Here is a 22452-nt window from a genome sequence, read left to right as displayed (position 1 = left end):
TCCTGAAAATACCCTTTTAAACCGGAAAGGCTTATTTGCGGTAGACTAGTTGATAAACGGTGCAGTCGACGGTCGCGTTCCTTTCCCTCTCAAGTTGTCCATTTGAGAGTACTAGTCTAGACCTTTCTAGAAAACCATACTACGGTTTGAAATGTACATGCATCATGCTAAACTTAGTACGGGTTGAGACGTCATTGACATAGCAACCTGTTTAGATGAACCTTGTCCAAAGTCCAACGGGATTTCCATAATACCAAAGGACACCATCATATTATGTGCATTACATGGAGAAAACGTGTCAACATGCTGATCATTATTGCATAAATAGTCGAATCTGGAGGGGGAAAGGGCTAACTTTTATTTATTTGCAGAAAATGAAGCACGAAATCCCCAGGTTCGGTATGGTCCAGCCCCAACGCAAACCCCTCAACAACACCACCATCACCCGGCCCAATATCCACAAACCATCACTTATCACACTCCTCAAAATGCACCACAACTTACCCCTGATCCCCCTCAAACCTCAATCAATGATCACCCATATACCCAAGTTCCAGGAACTCATCAAGGCAACCCGATAAACGCAGAAACCTTACCCCATACCACTCAACAAACCCTATACATACTTGAGCCAACCGAGAAGGACCTGATCATTCGAAACATGGCAGAAGAACTCAAGAAATTGACAGGGAGAGTCCAAAGTGTTGAAGGTGGGAAGGGTGATGAAAGTTTAAATTATGAAGACTTGTGTATCCAGCCAGATGTAGAACAGCTAGAGGGTTACAAACCTCCCAAGTTTGAGATGTTTAATGGCACTGGTGATCCAAAGGTGCATCTAAGAACCTACTGTAACAAGCTTGCAGGAGTGGGTAAGAATGAACAAATTCGCATGAAACTGTTCATACGAAGTCTTATAGGGGACGCATTATCTTGGTATATCAGTCAGAATCCTAAGAAGTGGGTGAATTGGGTGAGCATGGCATCGTATTTCATGGACAGATTCAGGTTCAATACAGAGAACGCGCTAGACATTTTCTATATTTAGAACCTCAAGAAGAAACAGACAGAAACCTTCTGCGAGTATGCTACTCATTGGAGATCAGAGGCCGCAAAGGTGAGGCCGCCACTTGAAGAAGAACAAATGAACAAGTTCTTTGTTAGAGATCAATATCCATATTATTATGAATAATTGATGGTTATTTAGAATCACAAGTTCTCAGACATTATCAAGTTAGGAGAAAGGATAGAAGAAGGAATCAAGAGTGGGATGGTGACCAATTTCGAGGCACTGCATGCCACAAACAAAGCCTTGCAATCAGGAGGTATCTCAAAGAAGAAAAAAGTGGGTGCTGTGATGGTAGCCCAGGGCCCTAAGTCTCCCCTTACATACCAAATGCCTCCACCCACATATCAACCCTCACCTCCAAAATACCAATACCCTGCCACCACCTACCATAAATATAACACCCAACCTGCATATTACCATTCACCTCCACCCACCCGTCAAAACTACCCAAAGCCATGACCAAACTTTGACCGCAGAGCTCCACTAAATACACCCCAATCGATGAAACCATAGCCCAACTGTATGAGAGAGTAAAGGTTGTTGGTTATATCACCCCCTGTTGCTGTTGAGAACCCTTCCCAGTGGGTTAACCCCAAAAAAACCTGTGCCTATCATTCAAGCATGAATGGTCACACCATTGAGGAATGTCGCATGTTGAAGGATAAGATTCAAACACTAATCGACACCAAGGTTATACCGGCAAAGGAAGCCACACTAAATGTCCGTAATAACCCTCTCCCGGATCATAGGGGCAAGGGAGTGAATATGATAGAAACTGATGAGGAATGGAATCATGAGGGATCCATCAGACATATTCGAGAAGGGGATACTCCTAAAACCTCTCATGTCATCCTCTCGTCGATTGTGGTACAAACCCAAGCACCGTTTGAGGTTGAGGTAGTTATGCCTTTCACTGTGATGATAGCTCCCACACCTTATTATAAGTCTGATATTGTCCCATGGGTTTATGTTGCGGAGGGAAAAAGAAAGGGAAAAGCCAAGATGGAAGAGATAGGTACTGCGCAAGGTATGACTAGAACTGACAGAGTTTACACACCTGATAATCTTGGAGGAACAAGCAAAGAAACTGCATCTAAGCCACCTGTTGTTGAGACATGCACTGACAATCTTTGGAGGAAGGTTCAAGTAATGGAATACCCTGTTGTTGATCACCTAAACAAGACTCCTGCCCAGATATCCATTTTGTCACTATTGCAAAATTCAGACGCACACGAGAATGCCTTGATGAATGTGTTAAGTGAAGCTTATGTACCCGCCGGTGTCACTAGTGGGGAGATGGCTAACATGTTTGGGTAGGTACTGGAGAGTCACAAAATTACTTTCCGCGAAAATGAGTTACTGCGGAAGGGTTGAGTCACAACAAAGCATTGCACATCACTATGCAATTTGAAGATAAGTTCATTGCCAGGGTCCTGATAGATGGAGGTTCGAGCTTGAACATATGGCCGCTGACTATTCTGAAAAGATTAGGTAAAGTCCTACATGAGATACAGATGGGAAGCATGAATGTGAAAGCGTTCGATGGATCTCAGAGAGCCACTATCGGAGAAATAAACCTTGATATACAGATGGGCCCAACCTGGTTTGATGACGAATTCCATGTGCTAGACATATCCACCACCTACAACCTGTTGTTGGGACGACCATGGATATACGCAGTTGGGGCAGTCGCTTCTACTCTGCATCAGGTTGTGAAGTTTGAGTGGAATCATCAAGAGGTGATCATTCATGGAGACGGAAGCAACCCTATCTACACTAACCAGACTATTTCAGTCATCGAAAACAAGAGGAAATTGGGAGGAGAAACATACCACCGCATTGAGCGGGTAAACACAATTGAGAAGGATCGATGGTGGAGCAATAAAATAGAAAGCATATTGATGTGGTTGGGATATGAACCAAGTAAGAGTCTTAGCCGAAAGCTTCAGGGGATCACAAAACCTATACATCCACAGTATCATGGCATGACCTTTGGGCTCGGGTATGAATATACCGTGCAAGAGAACCAGGATTGGACATTACCATGGCACACCGATTACTATCCGCTGGAATAACCCATACCACCGATGCACCAGACATTCTGCCAGACTGACGTTATTTGGGGATCCGAGAAAGATGAGATTTTGGATGGTATGAAGTAATTTCTGGACGCAGAGAATATGGACTGTAGTAAAATTTTAGAGAAGCAAGATGAGGAAGACCTTACTATTCAGACAGTGGGAGAATGAGTTGTTCTCAAGAAATGCACCGCTGAACCATCCCAGGCTCACCGAGTACCTAGGTAGCCTTGGCAGAATTAGCATAATTTATTTTAAAATTGTTTTTGAGCATTTAAGACATTTTCAGTATTTTGTTTTGAAATAATTACTCGGGCCATAAAGTCGTACTTGTTGAAAATTTTAAGCTTTATTAATGCATTATTGCTTTTCGTATATTTATTATTATCTTTCTATATTTTTTCAGTGTAATTATTACATATCCTGATGAGCCTATGACTGTGACATGTAATGAGACAACGCAATATAAGGAAAGTGATTCAGAGGATTTGGAAGATGATATAATACCTGAGGAAATTGTCAAAGAAGTAGAGAATTTTTAAAACAACTCGAAGTCCAACTTGGAGGAAACTGAGGCAGTTAACTCAGGGGATTCTGAAACAGTCAAAGAAACTCGCATTAGCATTCATCTGTCGCCGTCAGAGAAGGAGGAGTATGTCAGGTTTCTAAGGGAATACGAGGATATTTTTGCATGGTCTTACGACGACATGACTGGGTTAAGCACATCCATAGTAGCTCACAAGCTACCTACCAACCCCATGTGTCAGCCGGTAAAGCAGAAGCTTAGTAAATTCAAGCCATACATGAGTTTGAAGATAAAGGAGGAGGTTATTAAGAAAATCAAAGACAAGGTTCTCCGAGTGGTCGAGTACCTGACCTGGTTAGCCAATATTGTGCCGGTTTCGAAGAAGGATGGGAAAGTTAGGGCGTGCGTTGGCTATCGAGATTTGAACAGACCAAGTCCTAAGGATGACTTCCCATTGCCCAAAATACACATATTGATCGACAACTACACCAAGCATGAACTCCAATCCTTTGTGGATTGCTTCGCAGGATACCACCAGATTTGGATGGATGAAGAGGGCACCAACACAACAGCCTTTATCATGCCTTAGGGAATATATTGTTACAAAATGATGCCATTTGGTTTGAAGAATGCTGGGGCCACCTACATGAGGGCTATGATGATTACTTTCCATGATATGATACACAAAGAGATAGATGTGTACGTAGATGATGTTATCATCAAATCTAAGAGAAGTCCAGATCACATTGTAGACCTGAGGAAATTTTACTATCGACTTTGAAAATATATTTTGAAGTTGAACCATGCAAAATGTGCCTTCGAAGTCCCTGCTGGGAAGATGCTGGGTTTCATTGTCAGCCGCCGTGGTATGGAGCTAGACCCATCAAAAATCAAAGCTGTTCAGGACTTGCCACTGCCAAAGAACAAGAAGGGTGTGATGAGTTTCTTGGGACACCTCAATTATATTAGCCGTTTTATAGCACAATCAACGGTGATATGTGAGCCGATCTTCAAGATGCTGAGGAAAGACGCCGCGAAAAACTGGACTGAAGAATGTGAGAAAGCTTTCAGCAAAATCAAGGAGTACTTGTCTCAACTGCCCGTGTTGGTCCCACCGGAGCCAGGAAGACCTCTGTTGCTGTATTTTTCCATGTTGGATGGAGCCTTTGGTTGCGTTCTAGGCAATATGATGAAACCGGGAGGAAGGAGCAGGCAATATACTATATGAGTAAGAAGTTCACACCTTACGAGGCCTGGTACTCTTTGCTAGAGCACACATGTTGTGCTTGACATAGATAGCCCAGAAGTTAATACATTATTTCTGCGCGTACACTATATATCATATCAAGGATGGATCCACTAAATACATTTTTCAGAAACCCATGCCTACAGGTATGTTAGAAAAGTGGTAGATATTGTTAAGTGAGTTCGACATCATCTATGTGACTCAGAAGGTGGTCAAAGGGCAAGCATTGGCCGACCACTTGGCGGAGAACCCCGTAGATGGAGAATACAAACCATTGAAGACGTATTTCCCCGACGAGGAAGTGTCATTAGTAGGTAAGGATTTTGCGGAAACATACGACTGTTGGAGAATGTTTTTCGACGGAGCAGCAAACTTCAAGGGAGTAGCCATTGGGGTTATCTTGGTATCAGAAAATGGTCAACATTATCTGGTATCCGCAAAGCTCAGGTTCCCGTGCACCAACAATATGGCGGAATATGAGGCCTGCATCTTGGTACTCAGATTGGTCGTCGACATGAATGTTCAGGAGTTGTTGGTAATCGGAGATTCAGATTTATTGGTACACCAGGTAATAGGAGAATGGGCTACCTAGAACACTAAAATATTGCCATACTTGCATTGTGTACGATAGTTGATCAAGAGGTTCAGAAAGATAGAATTTTAACATGTTCCAAGGATCCAGAATGAGTTCATAGATGCATCAGCCACCTTGTCTTCCATGATATAACATACAAATAAGAATTTCATCGATCCTATCCCAATTGAGATTCATAAGAAGCCAGCTTATTGTGCTCATGTTGAAGAAGAGTTTGACGGAAATCCATGGTTCCATGATATCAAGGAATACTTGGAGAAAGGAGAATACCTAGAAAACTCAGAAGCGCACGCTTTGAAGATTGGCCAACCATTTCTTTCAGAGTGGAGGAATTCTGTACAGAAGGACTCCTGATTTGGTATTGTTGCGATGTGTCGAAGCCAAGGATGCATCTACATGTCGGAACTTGCGGACCTCACATGAACAGTTTTGTTTTGGCCAAGAAGATATTAAGGGAAGGGTATTTCTGGATGACCATGGAAACAAACTGCAAAAAATATGTTCAAAAGTGTCACTAATGCCAACTACATATTGATATGATACGGGTGCTGCCCAACAAACTCAATGCAACGAGTTCGCCCTAGCTTTCTCTGCTTAGGGCATTGATGTCATCGGGCTAATTAAACCCGCTGATTCAAATGGACACAAGTTCATTTTGGTGGCTATAGATTACTTCACAAAATTGGTTGAAGTCGCTTCCAATAAGGCCGTGACTAAGAAGGTTGTAGCGGATTTCGTCCGAGATCGTATTGTATGTCGATTTGGAGTACCTGATTCAATCATTACTGACAATGCCGCCAATCTCAACAATGATCTAAAGAAAGCTCTGTGTGAAACATTCAAGATCAAGCATCAGAATTTTACAACATACAGGCAGCAGATGAATGGAGTCTTAGAAGCCGCCAACAAGAACATCAAGAAGATATTGAGGAAGATGGGCGACAACTACAAACAATGGCATGAGAAGCTACCATTTTCTTTGCTCGGGTACCACACCACAGTTCGTACGTCAACTGGGGCAACCCCCTATCTACTGGTCTATGGTACTGAAGTCGTTATTTCCGCCGAAGTGGATATTCCTTCCTTAAGAATCATACAAGAAGCCGAGCTCAGCGACGCAGAATGAATACGGAGTCAGTATGAACATCTGGCTCTCATTGATGGTAAGAGCACGGACGCAGTATGTCATGGCCAACTCTACCATAATAGAATGGCAAGATCTTTCAACAAAAAGGTTAGATCGAGGCAATTCACACCGGTGCAATTGGTGCTGAAACGGATCTTCCCACATCAGGACGAAGCAAAAGGGAAATTCTCACCTAACTGGCAAGGCCCTTATATGGCTCACCGAGTACTAAGATGAGGAGCGCTTATACTTGTAGAAATGGATGGAGAAATATGGCAAAAACCTATCAATTCAGACGCAATCAAGAGATATTACATTTAAGATTATGTTTGCATTTTCTCTTTGATGTAACTTGAACTATGCTTGATCTGATTCCCGTTTAAGAGAGGATACGTAGGCAGACCTGTGGGTTTGGTCACATCATAATAAAATATTTATCCCCCTCTATGGTCAGAAACTGGGGCAAGATTTCTAGTTTGTCAATTCCATTACGTCAAGGATCGCCAAGAAGTGTATTGCCAGAAGTATGCATTTAAACTGGGGCAGAATTTTGAGGAGGGTCCTCAAAATTCCAAGTTGAGGAGGTTATAATGTATCAAAGCGTGTCACAGTCTCCGATTCGAAAATTATTTGTTTTATGCATCATCACATATTTTGAACAAACTGTATTTTTTATCTAAACAATTTATTACAAATGCATATTTTTCGAAAATTTCATTTTCTATAGTAGCCAGACGTTACCCAGGGTGACTCAAACAAGGCCTCAAGATAAAGTGCAAAGATGAAACAAAGAATCGAAGGCACGAACCAACCTTCCCCCCAAAACTCACAATTTTTCTTTGGATGCAGGCACGAGGGACATAACAAACACGTCCGCAAATATATACATACAACAAGATCACTATCTTCACACCAACAGAAGTCGCTAAACACAAATGCGTCAAGCTAAGAATCACTTTTCCCTCTCACATTTAATCGTTTCTTTTCTTGCATAGGGCTAAACACTGCCCTCATCACTGCATGAGACTAAGCACTGTCTCCATTCTTTGCATGAGGATAAGCACTGCCTCCATCATTTAATAAGGCTAAACAATGCCCTCATCATTGCATGAGAATAAAGCACTGTCTCCATTCATTGCATGAGGCTAAGCACTGCCTCCATCATTGCATAAGGCTAAGCACTGCCTTTCCTTGCATGAGACTAAGCACTGTCTCCATTCTTTGCATGAGGCTAAGCACTGCCTCCATCATTGCATAAGGCTAAGCACTGCCTTCCCTTGCATGAGACTAAGCATTGTCTCCATTCTTTGCATAGGGATAAACATTGTCCTTATCATTGCATAAGGCTAAGAACTACCTTTCCTTGCATGAGATTTACCACTGTCTCCATTCTTTGCATGAGGCTAAACACTGCCCTCATCATTGCATGAGACTAAAGCAGTGTCTCCATTTTTTGCATGAGGCTAAGCACTACCTCTATTTTTGCATAAGGCTAAGCACCGACTTCCCTTGCATGAGACTAATCACTGTCTGCTTTACATTGCATGATGCTAAGCATTGCCTCCATCACTACATAAGGCTAAATGATGCCTTCCTTTGCATTGGGCTAAACATTGCCCTCATCACATACAAGGCTAAGCACTGCCTTGTCTCATTCTCGCATACAACTAAGCATCAGTTGTTCCCGCTGTCAAACGATCGATATCACCACATCTTTGCATTTCATGGGCTGAAACATCGCCACATTGTCCGAAGGCATCATAGTCTAAAGGCAGCATCCTCATAGCCCAAAGACATCATGCCATGGACGGAGGATCTCTCTAAATTGCATATCATTATTCAAAGGCATCATAGTCTAGAGGCACCATCTTCATGGCTCGAGGACACCATTTCATGGCCTGCGAATCCCTTATCATATTCTTCATGGCCTAGGACGTCATGGTCTCAGGACATCATTCTCATCGTCCAAAGACAACTCTCATGGTCCGAAGGGAATTCACATCATGTTTAAATTTTTGCAATAACCCTACATATATTCGCAGGTATCGTGTTTTAAGTTTTGCAGGTAACTCGGGAGGTAACTGCCCTACAAGTAGGAGAAATTCTCACTCCGGTTTCCGTTCACAACGTTCACATCCTTCGGTTATCTCAAATGTAACCGATGATCAGCAATTGATTACCCTTTATCCCGTAACCGCTCAAATATTTGCCTTATACATCTGTAATGTTCAAATTCGCATTCATAGATCCACCTGAAATTATCCGTTACTCAAGACACTACCATATCCAAAATATCCTTTTTCGAAACACACGACCACCCTTATAATAACTCCATCGATTTCGTTCGCCGTTGGATCCAGAACTACTCAAGTCCTAATTCCTGTAACACCAGGGATATGTAGGCAACTCAAGAACCAGAGTTCAGCCCCCACTTTTCGAAAAAAAAAAACCTCACTTCTGTTCATTTAGACAAAATTGATCATCATTTTCTTTACCCGACAACTCTTTCATGTTTCCCGGGTAAAGAGGGGAAGTTGTTGATACCTATTTTTGCCCTCATATTTTATAAATATTCTATATACTTTTAAAATATCATTTTTCACTATTATCAAATTTATTGGGGTTATATAAGTATTTCCCGCAAGTTTTCCATTATTTTTAAGACTTTAAAATTGATTTTCTTGCATTTAAATTGTTCAAATATTTATTAATTACCCTTTAAAATTATTTTGTGATGACATAATTATCCTAATTTATTATTTACACCCACATATATGTTTTATAACATTTTTTTCATTTCATATAATTACCTTTATATTTTAGCTATTTATACAATTTTTGCAATAATAGCATATATTCTATACACAGTTGCTTTATTTACATTATTATACTAAAATGGAATTATTTATATTTTAACAATATTAAGCTATTATTATTAGTCATTTTACCAATTCTAAGCCAATTTTCGAACCCAAGTACCAGCCCAGACCTTAAAAAATCTTGGCCCAATCCCCTGGCCCAAATCCAAACGACCCCTTTAATTATAACCCTATCGGGACCCTTTCTACGACCCGTCTAACTTCTCCTCTAATTCTGGACGTTGATCTCAAATGATCAACGACCCACAACCATTCTCCCATTTTAATTACCCTCGCCCCAAACCCGAATGTCCATTCTTCCGAGACAGCCGCCCCCAAATCCTCTCATCCTCTGTGAGAAACCCTAGCCGCCATTGCTTAGTTCCTCTATGATTCCAAACCAAAGATGGAATCTACCTATGATATACTTATCTTATTAATCTTCTTTAATCATTGGTCGTCCGTTTATGGTTTTACTTAGGTAGTTGCCTAAGTTTGGCAAGTATTACTTCCTAGATCAGACTGGAACGACTCGAATCTTTGATTTTGGACGTTATTCCGTCTATATACGCTCAACAAAGAGCGATTTGCCTTCTTGGTTCGATTTTCAAATGGTTGAACCCAATTAAGGTTTGAGACTCTCCATCTCCTTTATTGATTTTAATTTGCATGTGATATTCTCTTGCCTTATTTGTTCTTAATTGATTGTTTTTCATGTTTGTTCTTTCAATTTATACCACTATATAAACCCCCCTTCCCCGCTTTCCCTCTAGGTCTTAACGACTACTGCAAGAGATACCACTTGACTACTGTTATTGTCACTATCACTCTCTCACTCAATTACTCACTTTATTCTGAAAATTTTGGTTCTTGGCCGGCTGAAAGTCAAGGCCACCGGAGTTCGTTCTATCGGCCTTCCCGGTGCGAGCATTCGTCGAGGCTCATTTGAGTCCTTGTGAACTTTGACGCACTAGGTTTAGAGTTCTGCTACTCTCTTCTACTACTGATTATTGGAGTGCTTCTAAAATTATTCTTCTTGTTTACTTGTTCGTTAATCTGTAACTGGTAAGTACCTTTGGCCCTTGCAATTTCATTCTCTTTTTGTTTGAGTTCTTGCTTTGTATATCTATGTCCCTGAAACTTTTGTGAATTAGCATGCTATTATTTGCATCCCTATCTACTCTAAAGTTATTCTTGAGGCTTTATACTTCTCTAGTATCTGAACTTGCCTAATTTTTAACCTTGATTATGGCTTTCTTAAGCATGTTTACCCTAGTGTGTGTATTCGAATGCTTATTTCTACTACTTATTCTGGGTTTATCTCTTAGCCTTGTTCAGGATTCTTGTGATAAACCAGCTCATGCCCAGAATGTGTTCTAATTTCTGTTGAATCGTGCAAATATAATTTAATGCTTTCTTAGAGTTAATTTCTTATCATGTTATTAGCCAACCATGTTCTTCCGCTACTTGCAAATTCTAATGTGTGTCCCCTGCCCTGTTTCATCTTGTGTTCTTCAAATACTGCTTAAGAATTCTAGGATGAATTCAATACCTCGCCTCTTCTTCCATATGTAATCAAGCCAAAGTGCATGCCTGTCCTGTTATCCTGGCCTTGATATATCCTTGTCCATTATGAGTGTTGTTTAAACCTTGGTGTTATGATTGATAATGTAAAAATTTCTCATTAAGAGAATTGTCACATGTTTACCAGCCTGTTTGTTGTGCTATTTGTGATCATCCTTACACTAAATTCTCATGGTAGGAACTTCCACACTATTTCACTTGCTCCTGTCTGAGATTCTATAAAGTTCTTTTGTTAAATCTAATGCCAAAGTTATTTAAGCTGATCCTGGATCATATTTTACTTTGAAACCCTCCCTACTTGGGATTGTTTGTTAGCTTGTGATGTTCCACCCTGTCATTTTGAACTTATTCCTGAAATATAGCATGAGGCCATATTTTGTATATAACTTCATGTGATCTTGTCTATATGCTTTAGTTTAAACTACTGTCAGTTGTAGTCCTAAGAACTAAGTGTGTGGATCTTAAAGGCTTTTTAATTAATTCAATGTGTAGTTTGTTTCTTGTATGGTTACGTTTGACATCTAGTTGGAGAGGTGAGTCATTTATTTGGGCCTGGTGTTGGGCCATATATGTTGTTGGACTTGGGCGTTGGATTCAAGCACGCTCTATTATTCTTATAAGCTCGAGATTTGGGGTCTACGGGTCGTGTGGAAAAAGACTATTGAAGGCCCAGAAACATACACTGGTTATTTTGTGTTGGGCCTGTCACAGTTTTGTTGGGCCTATAGTTGTTTCATTATGTAACTATTCATATTTGAGTTTGTAGTATTGCATTTGGGCCTGTAATAACTTGTAATGACGAATAATGGGGAGATTAATGATAAGGGGTCTGGGATATTCTAATGCTCGCATGAACGGGTATAAAACATGCTTATAGGGTTTAACTGCCTTGTTTGATATTTACGTGCTTTGATTCTGCACACTAATAGAGATCATGTCTATAGGAATAGCACACACTTCACTTAATTTGCCTGATACTGGTACCTTATTCAAAGAATGTTAGCTTAAGTAATTTCTACACTTGTTTCCATACCTACTACCGAACACTTTAGACAACATGTTTATAGGGATCAAATGCTTTGCTTAACTATTCGACAACATGCCTATAGGATACAATAATACACACCTTTGATATACTCATTTAGATACCATGACATTAGGGTTAATTAATTAATCAACTGCTTATGTTATTTTCATTATACTGCCTCACTTAGATGATATGCCTATAGGGATAAGGTGTTATAAAATCAAGTCTAATTCTCAATTGTTAGAAATTCTACTTATAGGATATTGTCACTCGTATAAGAAACTATTTATGAAATCAACACTGCTAATCCTAGGCTTTCAAGCTATTCACTGCCTTATTGCTCGACATTTAGATATCATGCCTATAGGGTCTGTAACGTTTATAAGCTAAAAATTCGTTAATCTAAGGTTGTAGCACTGCTTGTACGATACTGGAAATCAGAATCATATAGAAACCATGCCTATAGGATTTAACGACTCTAACACGTCATAACTGTCTACTGTCTAAATCTGCCCGCGTACATTTCTTGCTTATGTGTGGAGACGAACTTGGGCCATTTGTTGCCTTTATGTGAAGTCCTATATGTTTTTGAATGCGCACCTAATTTTATCATTTTAAGCATCCTAAGTAAAGTCCAGAAGCACCCAATAGTAGGTCCAAAGCTTCCTGGATCATAGGCATGGGACGGGTAGTGCACGCATAGGATGTGACCTAGAATTGAATTAGAGCGCCTTTAAGTAACAAACTTTAACATAGTAATTGGGTAGCAGGAGATGATAGTCTGTGTCCGCTGAATAATATGAGAAACCCCTACCCTAAGGGAGTTGCGAAATATTATTTATGTTACACGGAGTGATCCTTTAGGCTAAAAAACTTAGGACCCTCCCTTTCCTTTATATGCTTGCTGTTCGCACTTAGTCATCGAATATAGACCAATGCAGTTGTATCCTTGTAACCTTTGAGATTCATATTTATATAGTTTTTTTTACACTTGCTTATATTACAATAGAGCCTTTAAATTCCGCGTCTTTCTTCACTTATATGATCACCTAGCTTAATTATAATTCAATTATTCACATAGCATAAACTTCGGCTGGGACCCAAAATTGTGGACCTCGAAGAGTGCCTAACACCTTCTTTTTGAGGTAATTTGAGCCCTTACCCGATCTTTGGTGACGTAGACTAATCGAACAGAGTTATTTTCTAATAGGTGCCCTAACACTCCTTAAAATTATTAGGTGGCGACTCTTATCTTTTAATACCCTCATTTAAAAGAGTTGTCACACGTCGAAACCCGCTTTCGCGAGAAAATGGGGCGCGACACCTGGTGTTAGGTTGAAGGTACTGGCCTCATGTTGTGGATCCATGGCCTTCCGAATAAAGGGTTGTACCTCATATCCCTTTTGATTACGTTGAACTTTGTTTCTTGGATTGTTCCAGCAGTGTTTACTGGAAAAGTTATCTCTCTTTTCTTGGTCTCACGCTCCATGCTGAATCCATTCAATACCCGGACCGCCGGTACAATTTTATCCTGTAACCCTAGTTGCTCTATGACCCTTGACTTGATGATGTTGGCCGAGCTACCTGGATCAATCAACACACGTATAACCTGATATTTGTTGATAAGTACAGATATTACCAGTGCATTGTTGTGAGGCTGTATGATTCCCTTAGCATCTTCGTCACTGAACAAAATAGCTCCCTCTGGAACGTAATCCTGAGTGCGTTTTTCTCTCGTAATGGACAATTTAGTGAGTTTTATCATTGACCCTTGGGGGACTTCGACTCTCCTAATGATCATGTGGATCACATGTTGAGGCACCTCTTGTTCGACCTATTTGTTGGCGTCCTATTTTCTGAAGTGGTTTTTGGCTCGCTCGCTGAGGAATTCTCGGAGGTGCCCATTGTTGAATAATCTAGCAACTTCTTCTCTTAGCTGTCAGCAATCTTTGATCCTATGAGCGTGAGTTCCGTGATACTTACACATCAAGTTAGAATCTCTCTAGGCTAGGTCGGACTACAATGGTCGGGTCCCTTTGGTCTCCTTGATGTGCCCTATGGACGACACGATGCTTGCAACATCTATGTTGAAGTTATACTCTGATAATCTTGGTGTTCCCCTACTCTTGAGCGACTTGTTGAATCCATTCTTGCTCATCAAGCCCCGACCGCTCGGCCCTCGATTGCTTCTCTTCTCGTTCCTCACTGGCTGATGCCCAGATCTTTTCCCCCTTCGATCTGCACTGTATAGTTGATATCAATCTCGGACCGGTCTTGGATCTTGATCAATGGCTCTCTTAGATCTATCATTGGTCTCAATGGGGTAAATAGATCCAGAAGGGGCCCCGAGTTGGCCGTCCTTGACCCTGATCTTCGACTGGTACCTGTTGTGCACATCGGCCCAGGTTACCGCCGGGTACTCCACCAATTTTCTTTTTACTGTTGAGAGGCCACGAAACTTTGGGGGTTAAGCCCTTCAGTGAATGCCTGAACGGCCCAATCATCCACAACTGGCGGCAGATCCATCCGCTCCATCTGGAATCTTGACACGAACTCCCTGAGCATCTCGTTATCCCTTTATTTGACTTTGAAAAGATCTGACTTTCTGGTCTCGACCTTGATGGCTCCGGCATGGGCTTTTACGAAAGCATCTGTAAGCATAGCAAATGAGTCAATGGAATTTGGAGGCAAGTTGTGATATAATATCATCGCTCCCTTGGACAAAGTCTCCCCAAACATTTTGTCACGACCCTAATTTCCCTCTGTAGGATGTCGTGATGGCACCTAGTCTCTAAGACTTGGTAAGCCTAACACTTACTGAATTAATAGAAGAATTCAACCATCAACTGATAAATATGAAATAAAATTCTTTATACACAACTTACAATCCCAAAACTGGTGGTACAAGTCATAAGCTCTACTGAGTTTGCTAGAAAAATCCCTAAATGCACCGGTTCGGGATAGAATTAAACAGTACAACGAAAATATCTGAAGGTGACTCAGAGGCCTGCGAACGCGACGACAGGTTTACCTTGAGTCTCCACAGCTCGACCAACCAGCTAATAATCAATAACAACTGCAGCATCTGGATCTACACAAAAATGTGCAGAAGCATAGTATGAGTACACCATAGTGGTACCCAGTAAGTATCAAGATTAACCTCGGTGGAGTAGTGACGATGGATAGTCAAGGCACCTACCAGACTAAACAAGCTGAACAAGTATGAAGGTGAACTAACAGAGAAACAATATTAATATAAAGCTAAGCAGGATAAGGAATACAAAATAATGCTTGCAATGATACAGTAGTAACAACAATATTTAACAGGAAGCAGTCAGGTAATAGTGTTGTAGAGTAAGCTGAACACAGTCTAACGGTGATACCAAATAAAGGAAAACCATCAACAACTCAATAAGAACAACCACTTTCACACCAGATCTGTCAAGCATTTCCACGAGGTACCAAACCTCATAATCACAGCTCGCGGGTCCCAATTCATGAACCTTAATCACTTGGCATCTTGTTCCCACATTGCAACTCATAACCGCACGGACAACTCACGTGCTAATAGATAATCCTCACACAGAAGGTAAGTAGACAAGAGTATGTATGATGGTCAACGACGTCAGGATTCATCTTCTAAAACCGATATGGGTGATTTAACTACGTGTATGCTTGTGCAAGTATTCTACCATAATTCAAGTCAACAAATAAGAGCAAAGACAATGAATGGAACATAAGAACGATCACCACGAAATGTACAATGTAATAAAGGCAGCAATGAAGTTGAAGCAACGACTACCACAACAAGATTAGCTGCATAGAACTAAGCAAATAGTGCAACATGGAGGAAGACAATTAATAGTATGCTAAGAAGACATCAATCAAAGACAAGCACAAAAGAATGGGGAAATAACAATAAGAGCCCTACCGAGGTGTCGCCTCGTAGTCTCAAATCATAAAATGAATTACAAAATTTCCTTATATCACCGCGGGAGCCTTTACATTTAGTTTTCAAAATTATTTTTCCGAAATAGCATCCCGCGTTTTAGCCCACCTTATCACACCGCATGTCTTCTAGTTGTTCCCTTACTAGCCACACATTTCAAGCCCACCTTATCTCACTGCATATGTTTCAACACCAAAACCTTATACCACCGCATGCGTATCAATAATAACAATAGCACGGCAGAAACCTCATGCAACACAATAACAACTGTATGGCATAAAACTCGTGCAACACAATAACAACCGCACGGCAGAAACCTCGTGCAACACAATAACAACCGCACGGAAGAAACCTCGTGCAACACAATAACAACCGCATGGTAGAAACCTCGTGCAAACAACATAATAATGTTCTCAACAAAACACGTATTCCCAAAATATAACAACTCAAATAAATGACTTTCACAATATGTGACCACATGCCACAACATTTCCTAAAAACAGTTTCAGTATCACAACCACACATAGCCCTCAGCTCAACAACACTAAATATAACAGCAACAGTGACAATAACATGAGAATACGACAAGTAAATCAAGTAGTAACTTCAGAATACAAAGAAAATGGAAGAATGAACTCATAAAGAAAGACACAACAGGAAATAATGGTACAAGATAGCAATATCTCAACAAGGAAGAGATAATGTGTAGTAATGATTCCACAAAAGTACAATTCAATGGTAAGAGGGATGACATGAATCAATGATTCTAGTTAAGAATAAATTAACAATGATAAGGGATAACAAAACTTCATTTAGGGTTGAGCAATTACGGAAGAGATACCACAAATTCAATTAAGGATAAGCAAGTTATGGGAAAGATAATGATAACTTCAATCAAAGATAAACAATTACGGAAAGGATAACACGGCAATAAAAGAGGCACAACTTCAGTTAAGGCACGTAAGAGTTTAATCGGCAATAAAGGTAGAACATGAAGCAATTAATTCCAATTAAGACACGTAAGGGTGAATTTAGTAAATGGGGAGTTTAACATGACAAAACAACTTCATATTCAATGGACATAAGAACCTAAGGGCCCTAAACGTTCAAATTTTCATAAATAAGCTCGAGCACGTACTCGTCACCTCGCGTACACGACCTTCATATGACACAATTTGCACAAATGACTCAAATCCTACGGGGTAGTTCCCCCCCACAAAGTTAGGAAAGATACTTACCTCAAAGAAGCTAGACTGTTGCTCTAAAATGACTTCCTCGAGTGAAACAATCTCCGGACGACTGAAATCTAGCCAAAATAACTTGAAATCATAAATAAAACTCATAGAAGACAATTTCGGTTAATAAAGCTTCGATATTTAATTAAAACTAAAAAGTCAACCCCTGGGCACGCACCTCGGAACCCAATAAAATTCATAAAATCCAATCACCCATTTCGATACGAGTTCAACCATACCAAAGTTATCAAATTCCGACATAAATTCGTCCTTCAAATCATCATTTTACATTTTTGAAAGATTTTACAAATTTTCCCCAAATTCTAACTTAATTCACTAATTAAATGATGAAAATAGCAATGGATTCATGAAATATAACAAGATTCGGGTAGAGAACACTTACCCCAATTAGTTGCTTGAAACACCCACGAAACATTTCCCAAAATCGAGGTCTACAACTCAAAATATGTTAAAAATATCAAACCCTCGACATATATGTGTTCTACCTAGCGCCCTTTGCATTTGCAAACGGAAAAGCCTCACCTGCGGCCTCGCATTTGCGAGCAAAAGTTTGCATCATCAAACTCAACTTACCAGGCTAGGATCCACATCTGCAGAACTACAGTCGCACCAGCGACATTGTAGAAGCGCCAAAAGAACCGCAAAAGCGAATAACTTCGCATATGCGATCACTGGGCAGCAAACGCGGCCATCGCACCTGCGTGCCAATCTCCGCAGAAGCGAGCTTCCTCCCAGGACACTATGATCGCATAAGCGACCAGGCTCATGCATAAGCGAAGCCACCCCTGCGCTCTAAAATGTCGCAGGTGTGAAGCACCAGAACCAGACATGTCCCAAAATATGAAAATGATCCGAACTCGTTTGAAACACACCCGGGGCCCCGTCCAAGCATACCAAAAAGTTCCATAACATAACGCGGACCTACTCGAGGTATCAAATCACATCAAACAATGTCAAAACCAGAAATCGCACCACGAATCGAACTTATAAACTTTCAAATCTTCCAACTTCTAAAGCTCGTTCCGAAACATACCAAATCAATCCAGAATGACGACCATTTTGCATGCAAGTCACAAATGACATAACGGAGATAATCCAACTCTCGAAATCTTATTCTGACCCCTATATCACCAAAGTCAATTCTCGGTCAAACCTCTCACCCTTCTAAAACTTCAACTTTCCAATTTTCGCCGAAATGCTTCAATTAACCTACGGGCCTCCAAATCCAAATTCGGACGCACGCCTAAGTACCAAATCACCGTACAAAGCTATTGGAATCATCAAAATACTATTTCAGAGTCGTCTACATAAAAGTCAAATTCCGGTCAACTCTACCGCTTAAGCTTCTAAAACAAGAATCCTTTTTCCAAATAGACCCCGAACCATCCGAAAAATAAACTCAGCCACACCCGCAATTCATAACACATAATATGAAGTTGCTCAAGACCATAAGCTGCCAAACGGGATGCAAATTCTCAAAACGACCAGCCGTTATACTTTTTCAGCAACACCGACTCAATTTCGTCATCTTCCAATTTGTTCCCTTTGATCGCGCATGTATAAGATATTACATGCTCATTTGGATTCGTGGTACCATTATATTTGGGAATGTCGGGCATTCAAAACCTCTTCAAGATCAGCTTTGGTACCGTGCTCGGAGGAAAGGGCTTCTAAATGAATATTTTGGAGTCTTGTCCCTTCAATATTGGAGGTGCTCCTGGGATCTGGTCGACCCTGGAGTTGTATGTTTCCACCTTCTTGTTGTTGGCCTCAATATTTTTCTCGCCTGATTCCAATCGTTTGGTTAACGCTTTGAGCATCTTCATTACCTCTGATGTTTCCTTGGGCTCGACTTCACACGGTCTATCGGTACTTTGTTCGTGTCTCCCAGTGCTTTCCCAAGATTGTTCGGGCTCGATCCTGTTAGGGGCATGGCTTTGATTCTGCTATTATGCTATCGCCGCTTGTTGAGCCTGCAATATTTCGAAAATCAGTCCTAGGCTCAACCTTTCACCTTCACCATCGGGCGCTTCTCGTGTCGTTGGTTGGGGTCCTCCGCGTACACTGTTTTTGGGATCATGTAGCAACTTGATGTTGATGGCCACCTGCGAGTTAGTGTCGATCGGTCAGCGACTGAGACACCATTGGGATCGGCTGGAAGCACATCATTACTAGTTACCACATTATTGTTTTTGCCATGATGGCCTGACTCAGCGTCAACATTCAAGTGAGCAGACTCAGGGTTTGACATTTTTAGGCTGACCTGGAATTAAGATTTCAAAGAACATATGTAAAATAGGGTGTGTTATGGAGATTCATACCAAATCACCACTATTATCCTTAGCCCCATGGTATGCGCCAAACTGTTTACCCTAAAAATGAGTAACAATTAAATTTGTATGCGGTTTAAAGGATACGTGATTTAATTCAATACTAATAATTAAAAATAACATATAGATGAATTAAAGACAAAATAAACGATCAAACCAATTGCAATATGATGACCAAGCCTGATCTTAGATTGAACAGTGGAATTCGTCCTCGATCAGATCCTTGGTAGAAGCTCGGTCGTGAGTAAAGAATTTAACAAACAAGTAATGCCATGAACGGTAGCTAGAAGAGAAAAATAAACTTTTATTCCTTTGAATTGCACGTTACTATGTCTCAGACTAAAATAAAAACTTCCTCCTTATATAGTAGGAGAATTTCAGTCATAGTATAAGTCTAAAAGGTAAAAATCTTCTCTTTCCGGTAATTATTGATCCATAACTGATACTGAATGGGATTCGCGCCGCAATATCCGGTTGAGGGCGAATATTACAACCCCCTATCCGTCATGCACACCCGTTCACCGTGTTTTCCGAGGTCCTAAAATTATACTCGATCTAGGCGTGTCGCTTTACGGTGTCTGGTCTTAGATATATCGTTCATTCCTCCCGGGTCTTGATATGAGGGGTTTCTAGCCTCATTTACAATCTCGTCGATCCGTGCTTCCCCTTCGTTTTCCTCATGAACTCATTTTTCTCCAATTGTTTTCCCTATCAAGAGAAGAGAAAATATTTTCCAAAACTGTTTTCCAATCTTGCTCCCATTCCCCATCCCCACCAACCCCCACCAACCCACCCCACACCGTCACCCCACCCAAACTCCACCAACCCGAACCCCAACCCCACCCTCGCCCCACCTCCACCCCCACCCCTCGCCCCCACCCTGAATAGAAATATTATTAATAGTACTTTCCTTTCATGTTATAGATAGAGTATTTTTTTTTCATTTCAACAAATGAGTATTTTCTTTTCATGATGTAGAAAAAGTATTTTATTTTATTTTAACAAAATGAGTATTTTCTTTTCATGATGTAGAAAAATTATTTTCTTTTATTTTAATAAAATGAGTACTTTATTTTCATGTTGTAGAAATAGTACTTTCTTTTTCAATAAAAAATGTATTTTCTTTAGTTATGGAGCACAAATTTCAACATTATTTTTGAGTAAAAAAGTAAAGCAACACATTAGTTCCTTTGGATTTGTGTGAATTTTTAGAAGAATAATTAAATTATTGAAGAAAATAGAGTCCTGAAAATATTGGGTTTTGGGATAGGGAGGGCGGAGAACACAGAAAACATGGGGGTGCTGTTAGGGGACAACACAGGAACATATGGACTTGGAGGAATGGGAGTGAGAAGAGTAGCACATAAAATTATTTTCCTAAAAAATATTTTTTATTCTTTAACCAAAAACTAGAAAATATTTTTCGGAAAAAAGGTTTTCACTCACCAAGCATGGAAAATAAGTAATAAAATCACTTATTTTAAATGAAAATTTTCCTTCATACCAAACACACCCCTAATCGTTTTAACATACAACTTTAATCTCTTTCTAGTCAAATTTAAATGACTAGAAGGAGGAGACATCTTGTCTAATATGCTTCTTATTATCAAAGGTGAAGTAACTCTTCAGATGATGTTAGTTTGAGTGCCTGTATGAATGACTAAAGAACTTGGTTCTTTACTGTGTTTCTTAAACAAGAAGTAAAATAAGCAGTAAAGTAAACAAAATAATTTTTACGTGGAAAATCACCCGACTCAAAAGGTGCCAAAAGCACGACCTATTGCGTAGGAATTTCAACTTCAACTCCACTAGAACAATGAGCCAAAATATAACAATTACAAGACTATAATTCAATACTCTCCAGTACTCCTACTACGACTATTTGATTCACAAGTTACTCTATCTTGTTAAGCAAACACTCACTCCAACTTACTAATTGTTTGTGACACTTTGTTACAACTCAATTTCCTAAAACATATTCACTAGGCTGACTCAAGAAGAGCATAACCCTGGTACTCGACTAGAGAGTACAAAATGTATTTATTTAGTTGATGTGTAGAAGGATAATTTTAGAAGTCCAAAATAGATAGAATTTAAATGCCTGGACTTCAAGATCATCTAGGAGGCCTATGCATATTCAGCTTCTCGTTTGATATGACTAATACTGTTCCTAGGACTCCACAAGCTTTGAGACTCTTGTCTCTTACTGATTTATCCGTATCTTCTTATGCAACAACACTTATCACATGTAGCAGTCTTCTTCCACCAAACTCGAATTTAGGTAACTTTGAGATAAAGTTACTGACTTGCATATACGTTCAATCATCAACCTGAGGAGATGGTCCTTTACCCTGAGGAGCTGGTTCTTCGAACATTGCATCTAAACAAACTTTGTTAATCATCAAAATCTCAATACTCAACAAATCTCCTTTTTGATGATGACAAACTTTGTACACACTAGAACTAGGTAATCACAACAAGTCGCAATCAATCAACATGCACATTACACCATAGACATACATATTCATAACAACACCCTAACCTTATCTTCCCCCTTTTGGCATCATCGGAAAACAAACAAAAAGATGTTAGACATATGAAGCATAGTTAATGTAAGATTCAAGTCCATACATGCTACAACACACGCTCAAGATTTATCAAAGCAAATAATCTATGTTGATGATCCAATACTGTACGAAGCATTAAAACAGTATAAGAGAAGTCATTTAGTAGTGCCAAAATAAGCCCAGGGCCTTATCTTAAGCCATTAGAACAAAATAAACTAAACATACTGCAACCTACTCAGACTAG

General features: G+C 40.1%; 1 protein-coding gene across 1 annotated transcript; it reads left to right on the top strand.

Moving 5' to 3' along the window:
• Positions 1-661: 661 nt before the first annotated feature.
• LOC142175304 (uncharacterized) lies at positions 662-6637 on the top strand. Its single transcript, XM_075241890.1, has 7 exons — positions 662-970; positions 1649-2379; positions 2496-2775; positions 3699-3995; positions 4467-4844; positions 5125-5346; positions 6110-6637. The coding sequence occupies exons 1-7, from the start codon at positions 662-664 to the stop codon at positions 6635-6637; spliced, it is 2745 nt and encodes a 914-aa protein (XP_075097991.1).
• The last annotated feature ends 15815 nt before the right edge of the window (positions 6638-22452 follow it).

Source organism: Nicotiana tabacum, chromosome 21 (genome assembly GCF_000715075.1).
Source record: "Nicotiana tabacum cultivar K326 chromosome 21, ASM71507v2, whole genome shotgun sequence".
Lineage (NCBI taxonomy): Eukaryota > Viridiplantae > Streptophyta > Magnoliopsida > Solanales > Solanaceae > Nicotiana > Nicotiana tabacum.
This window is presented reverse-complemented; position numbering and strand designations above follow the sequence as displayed.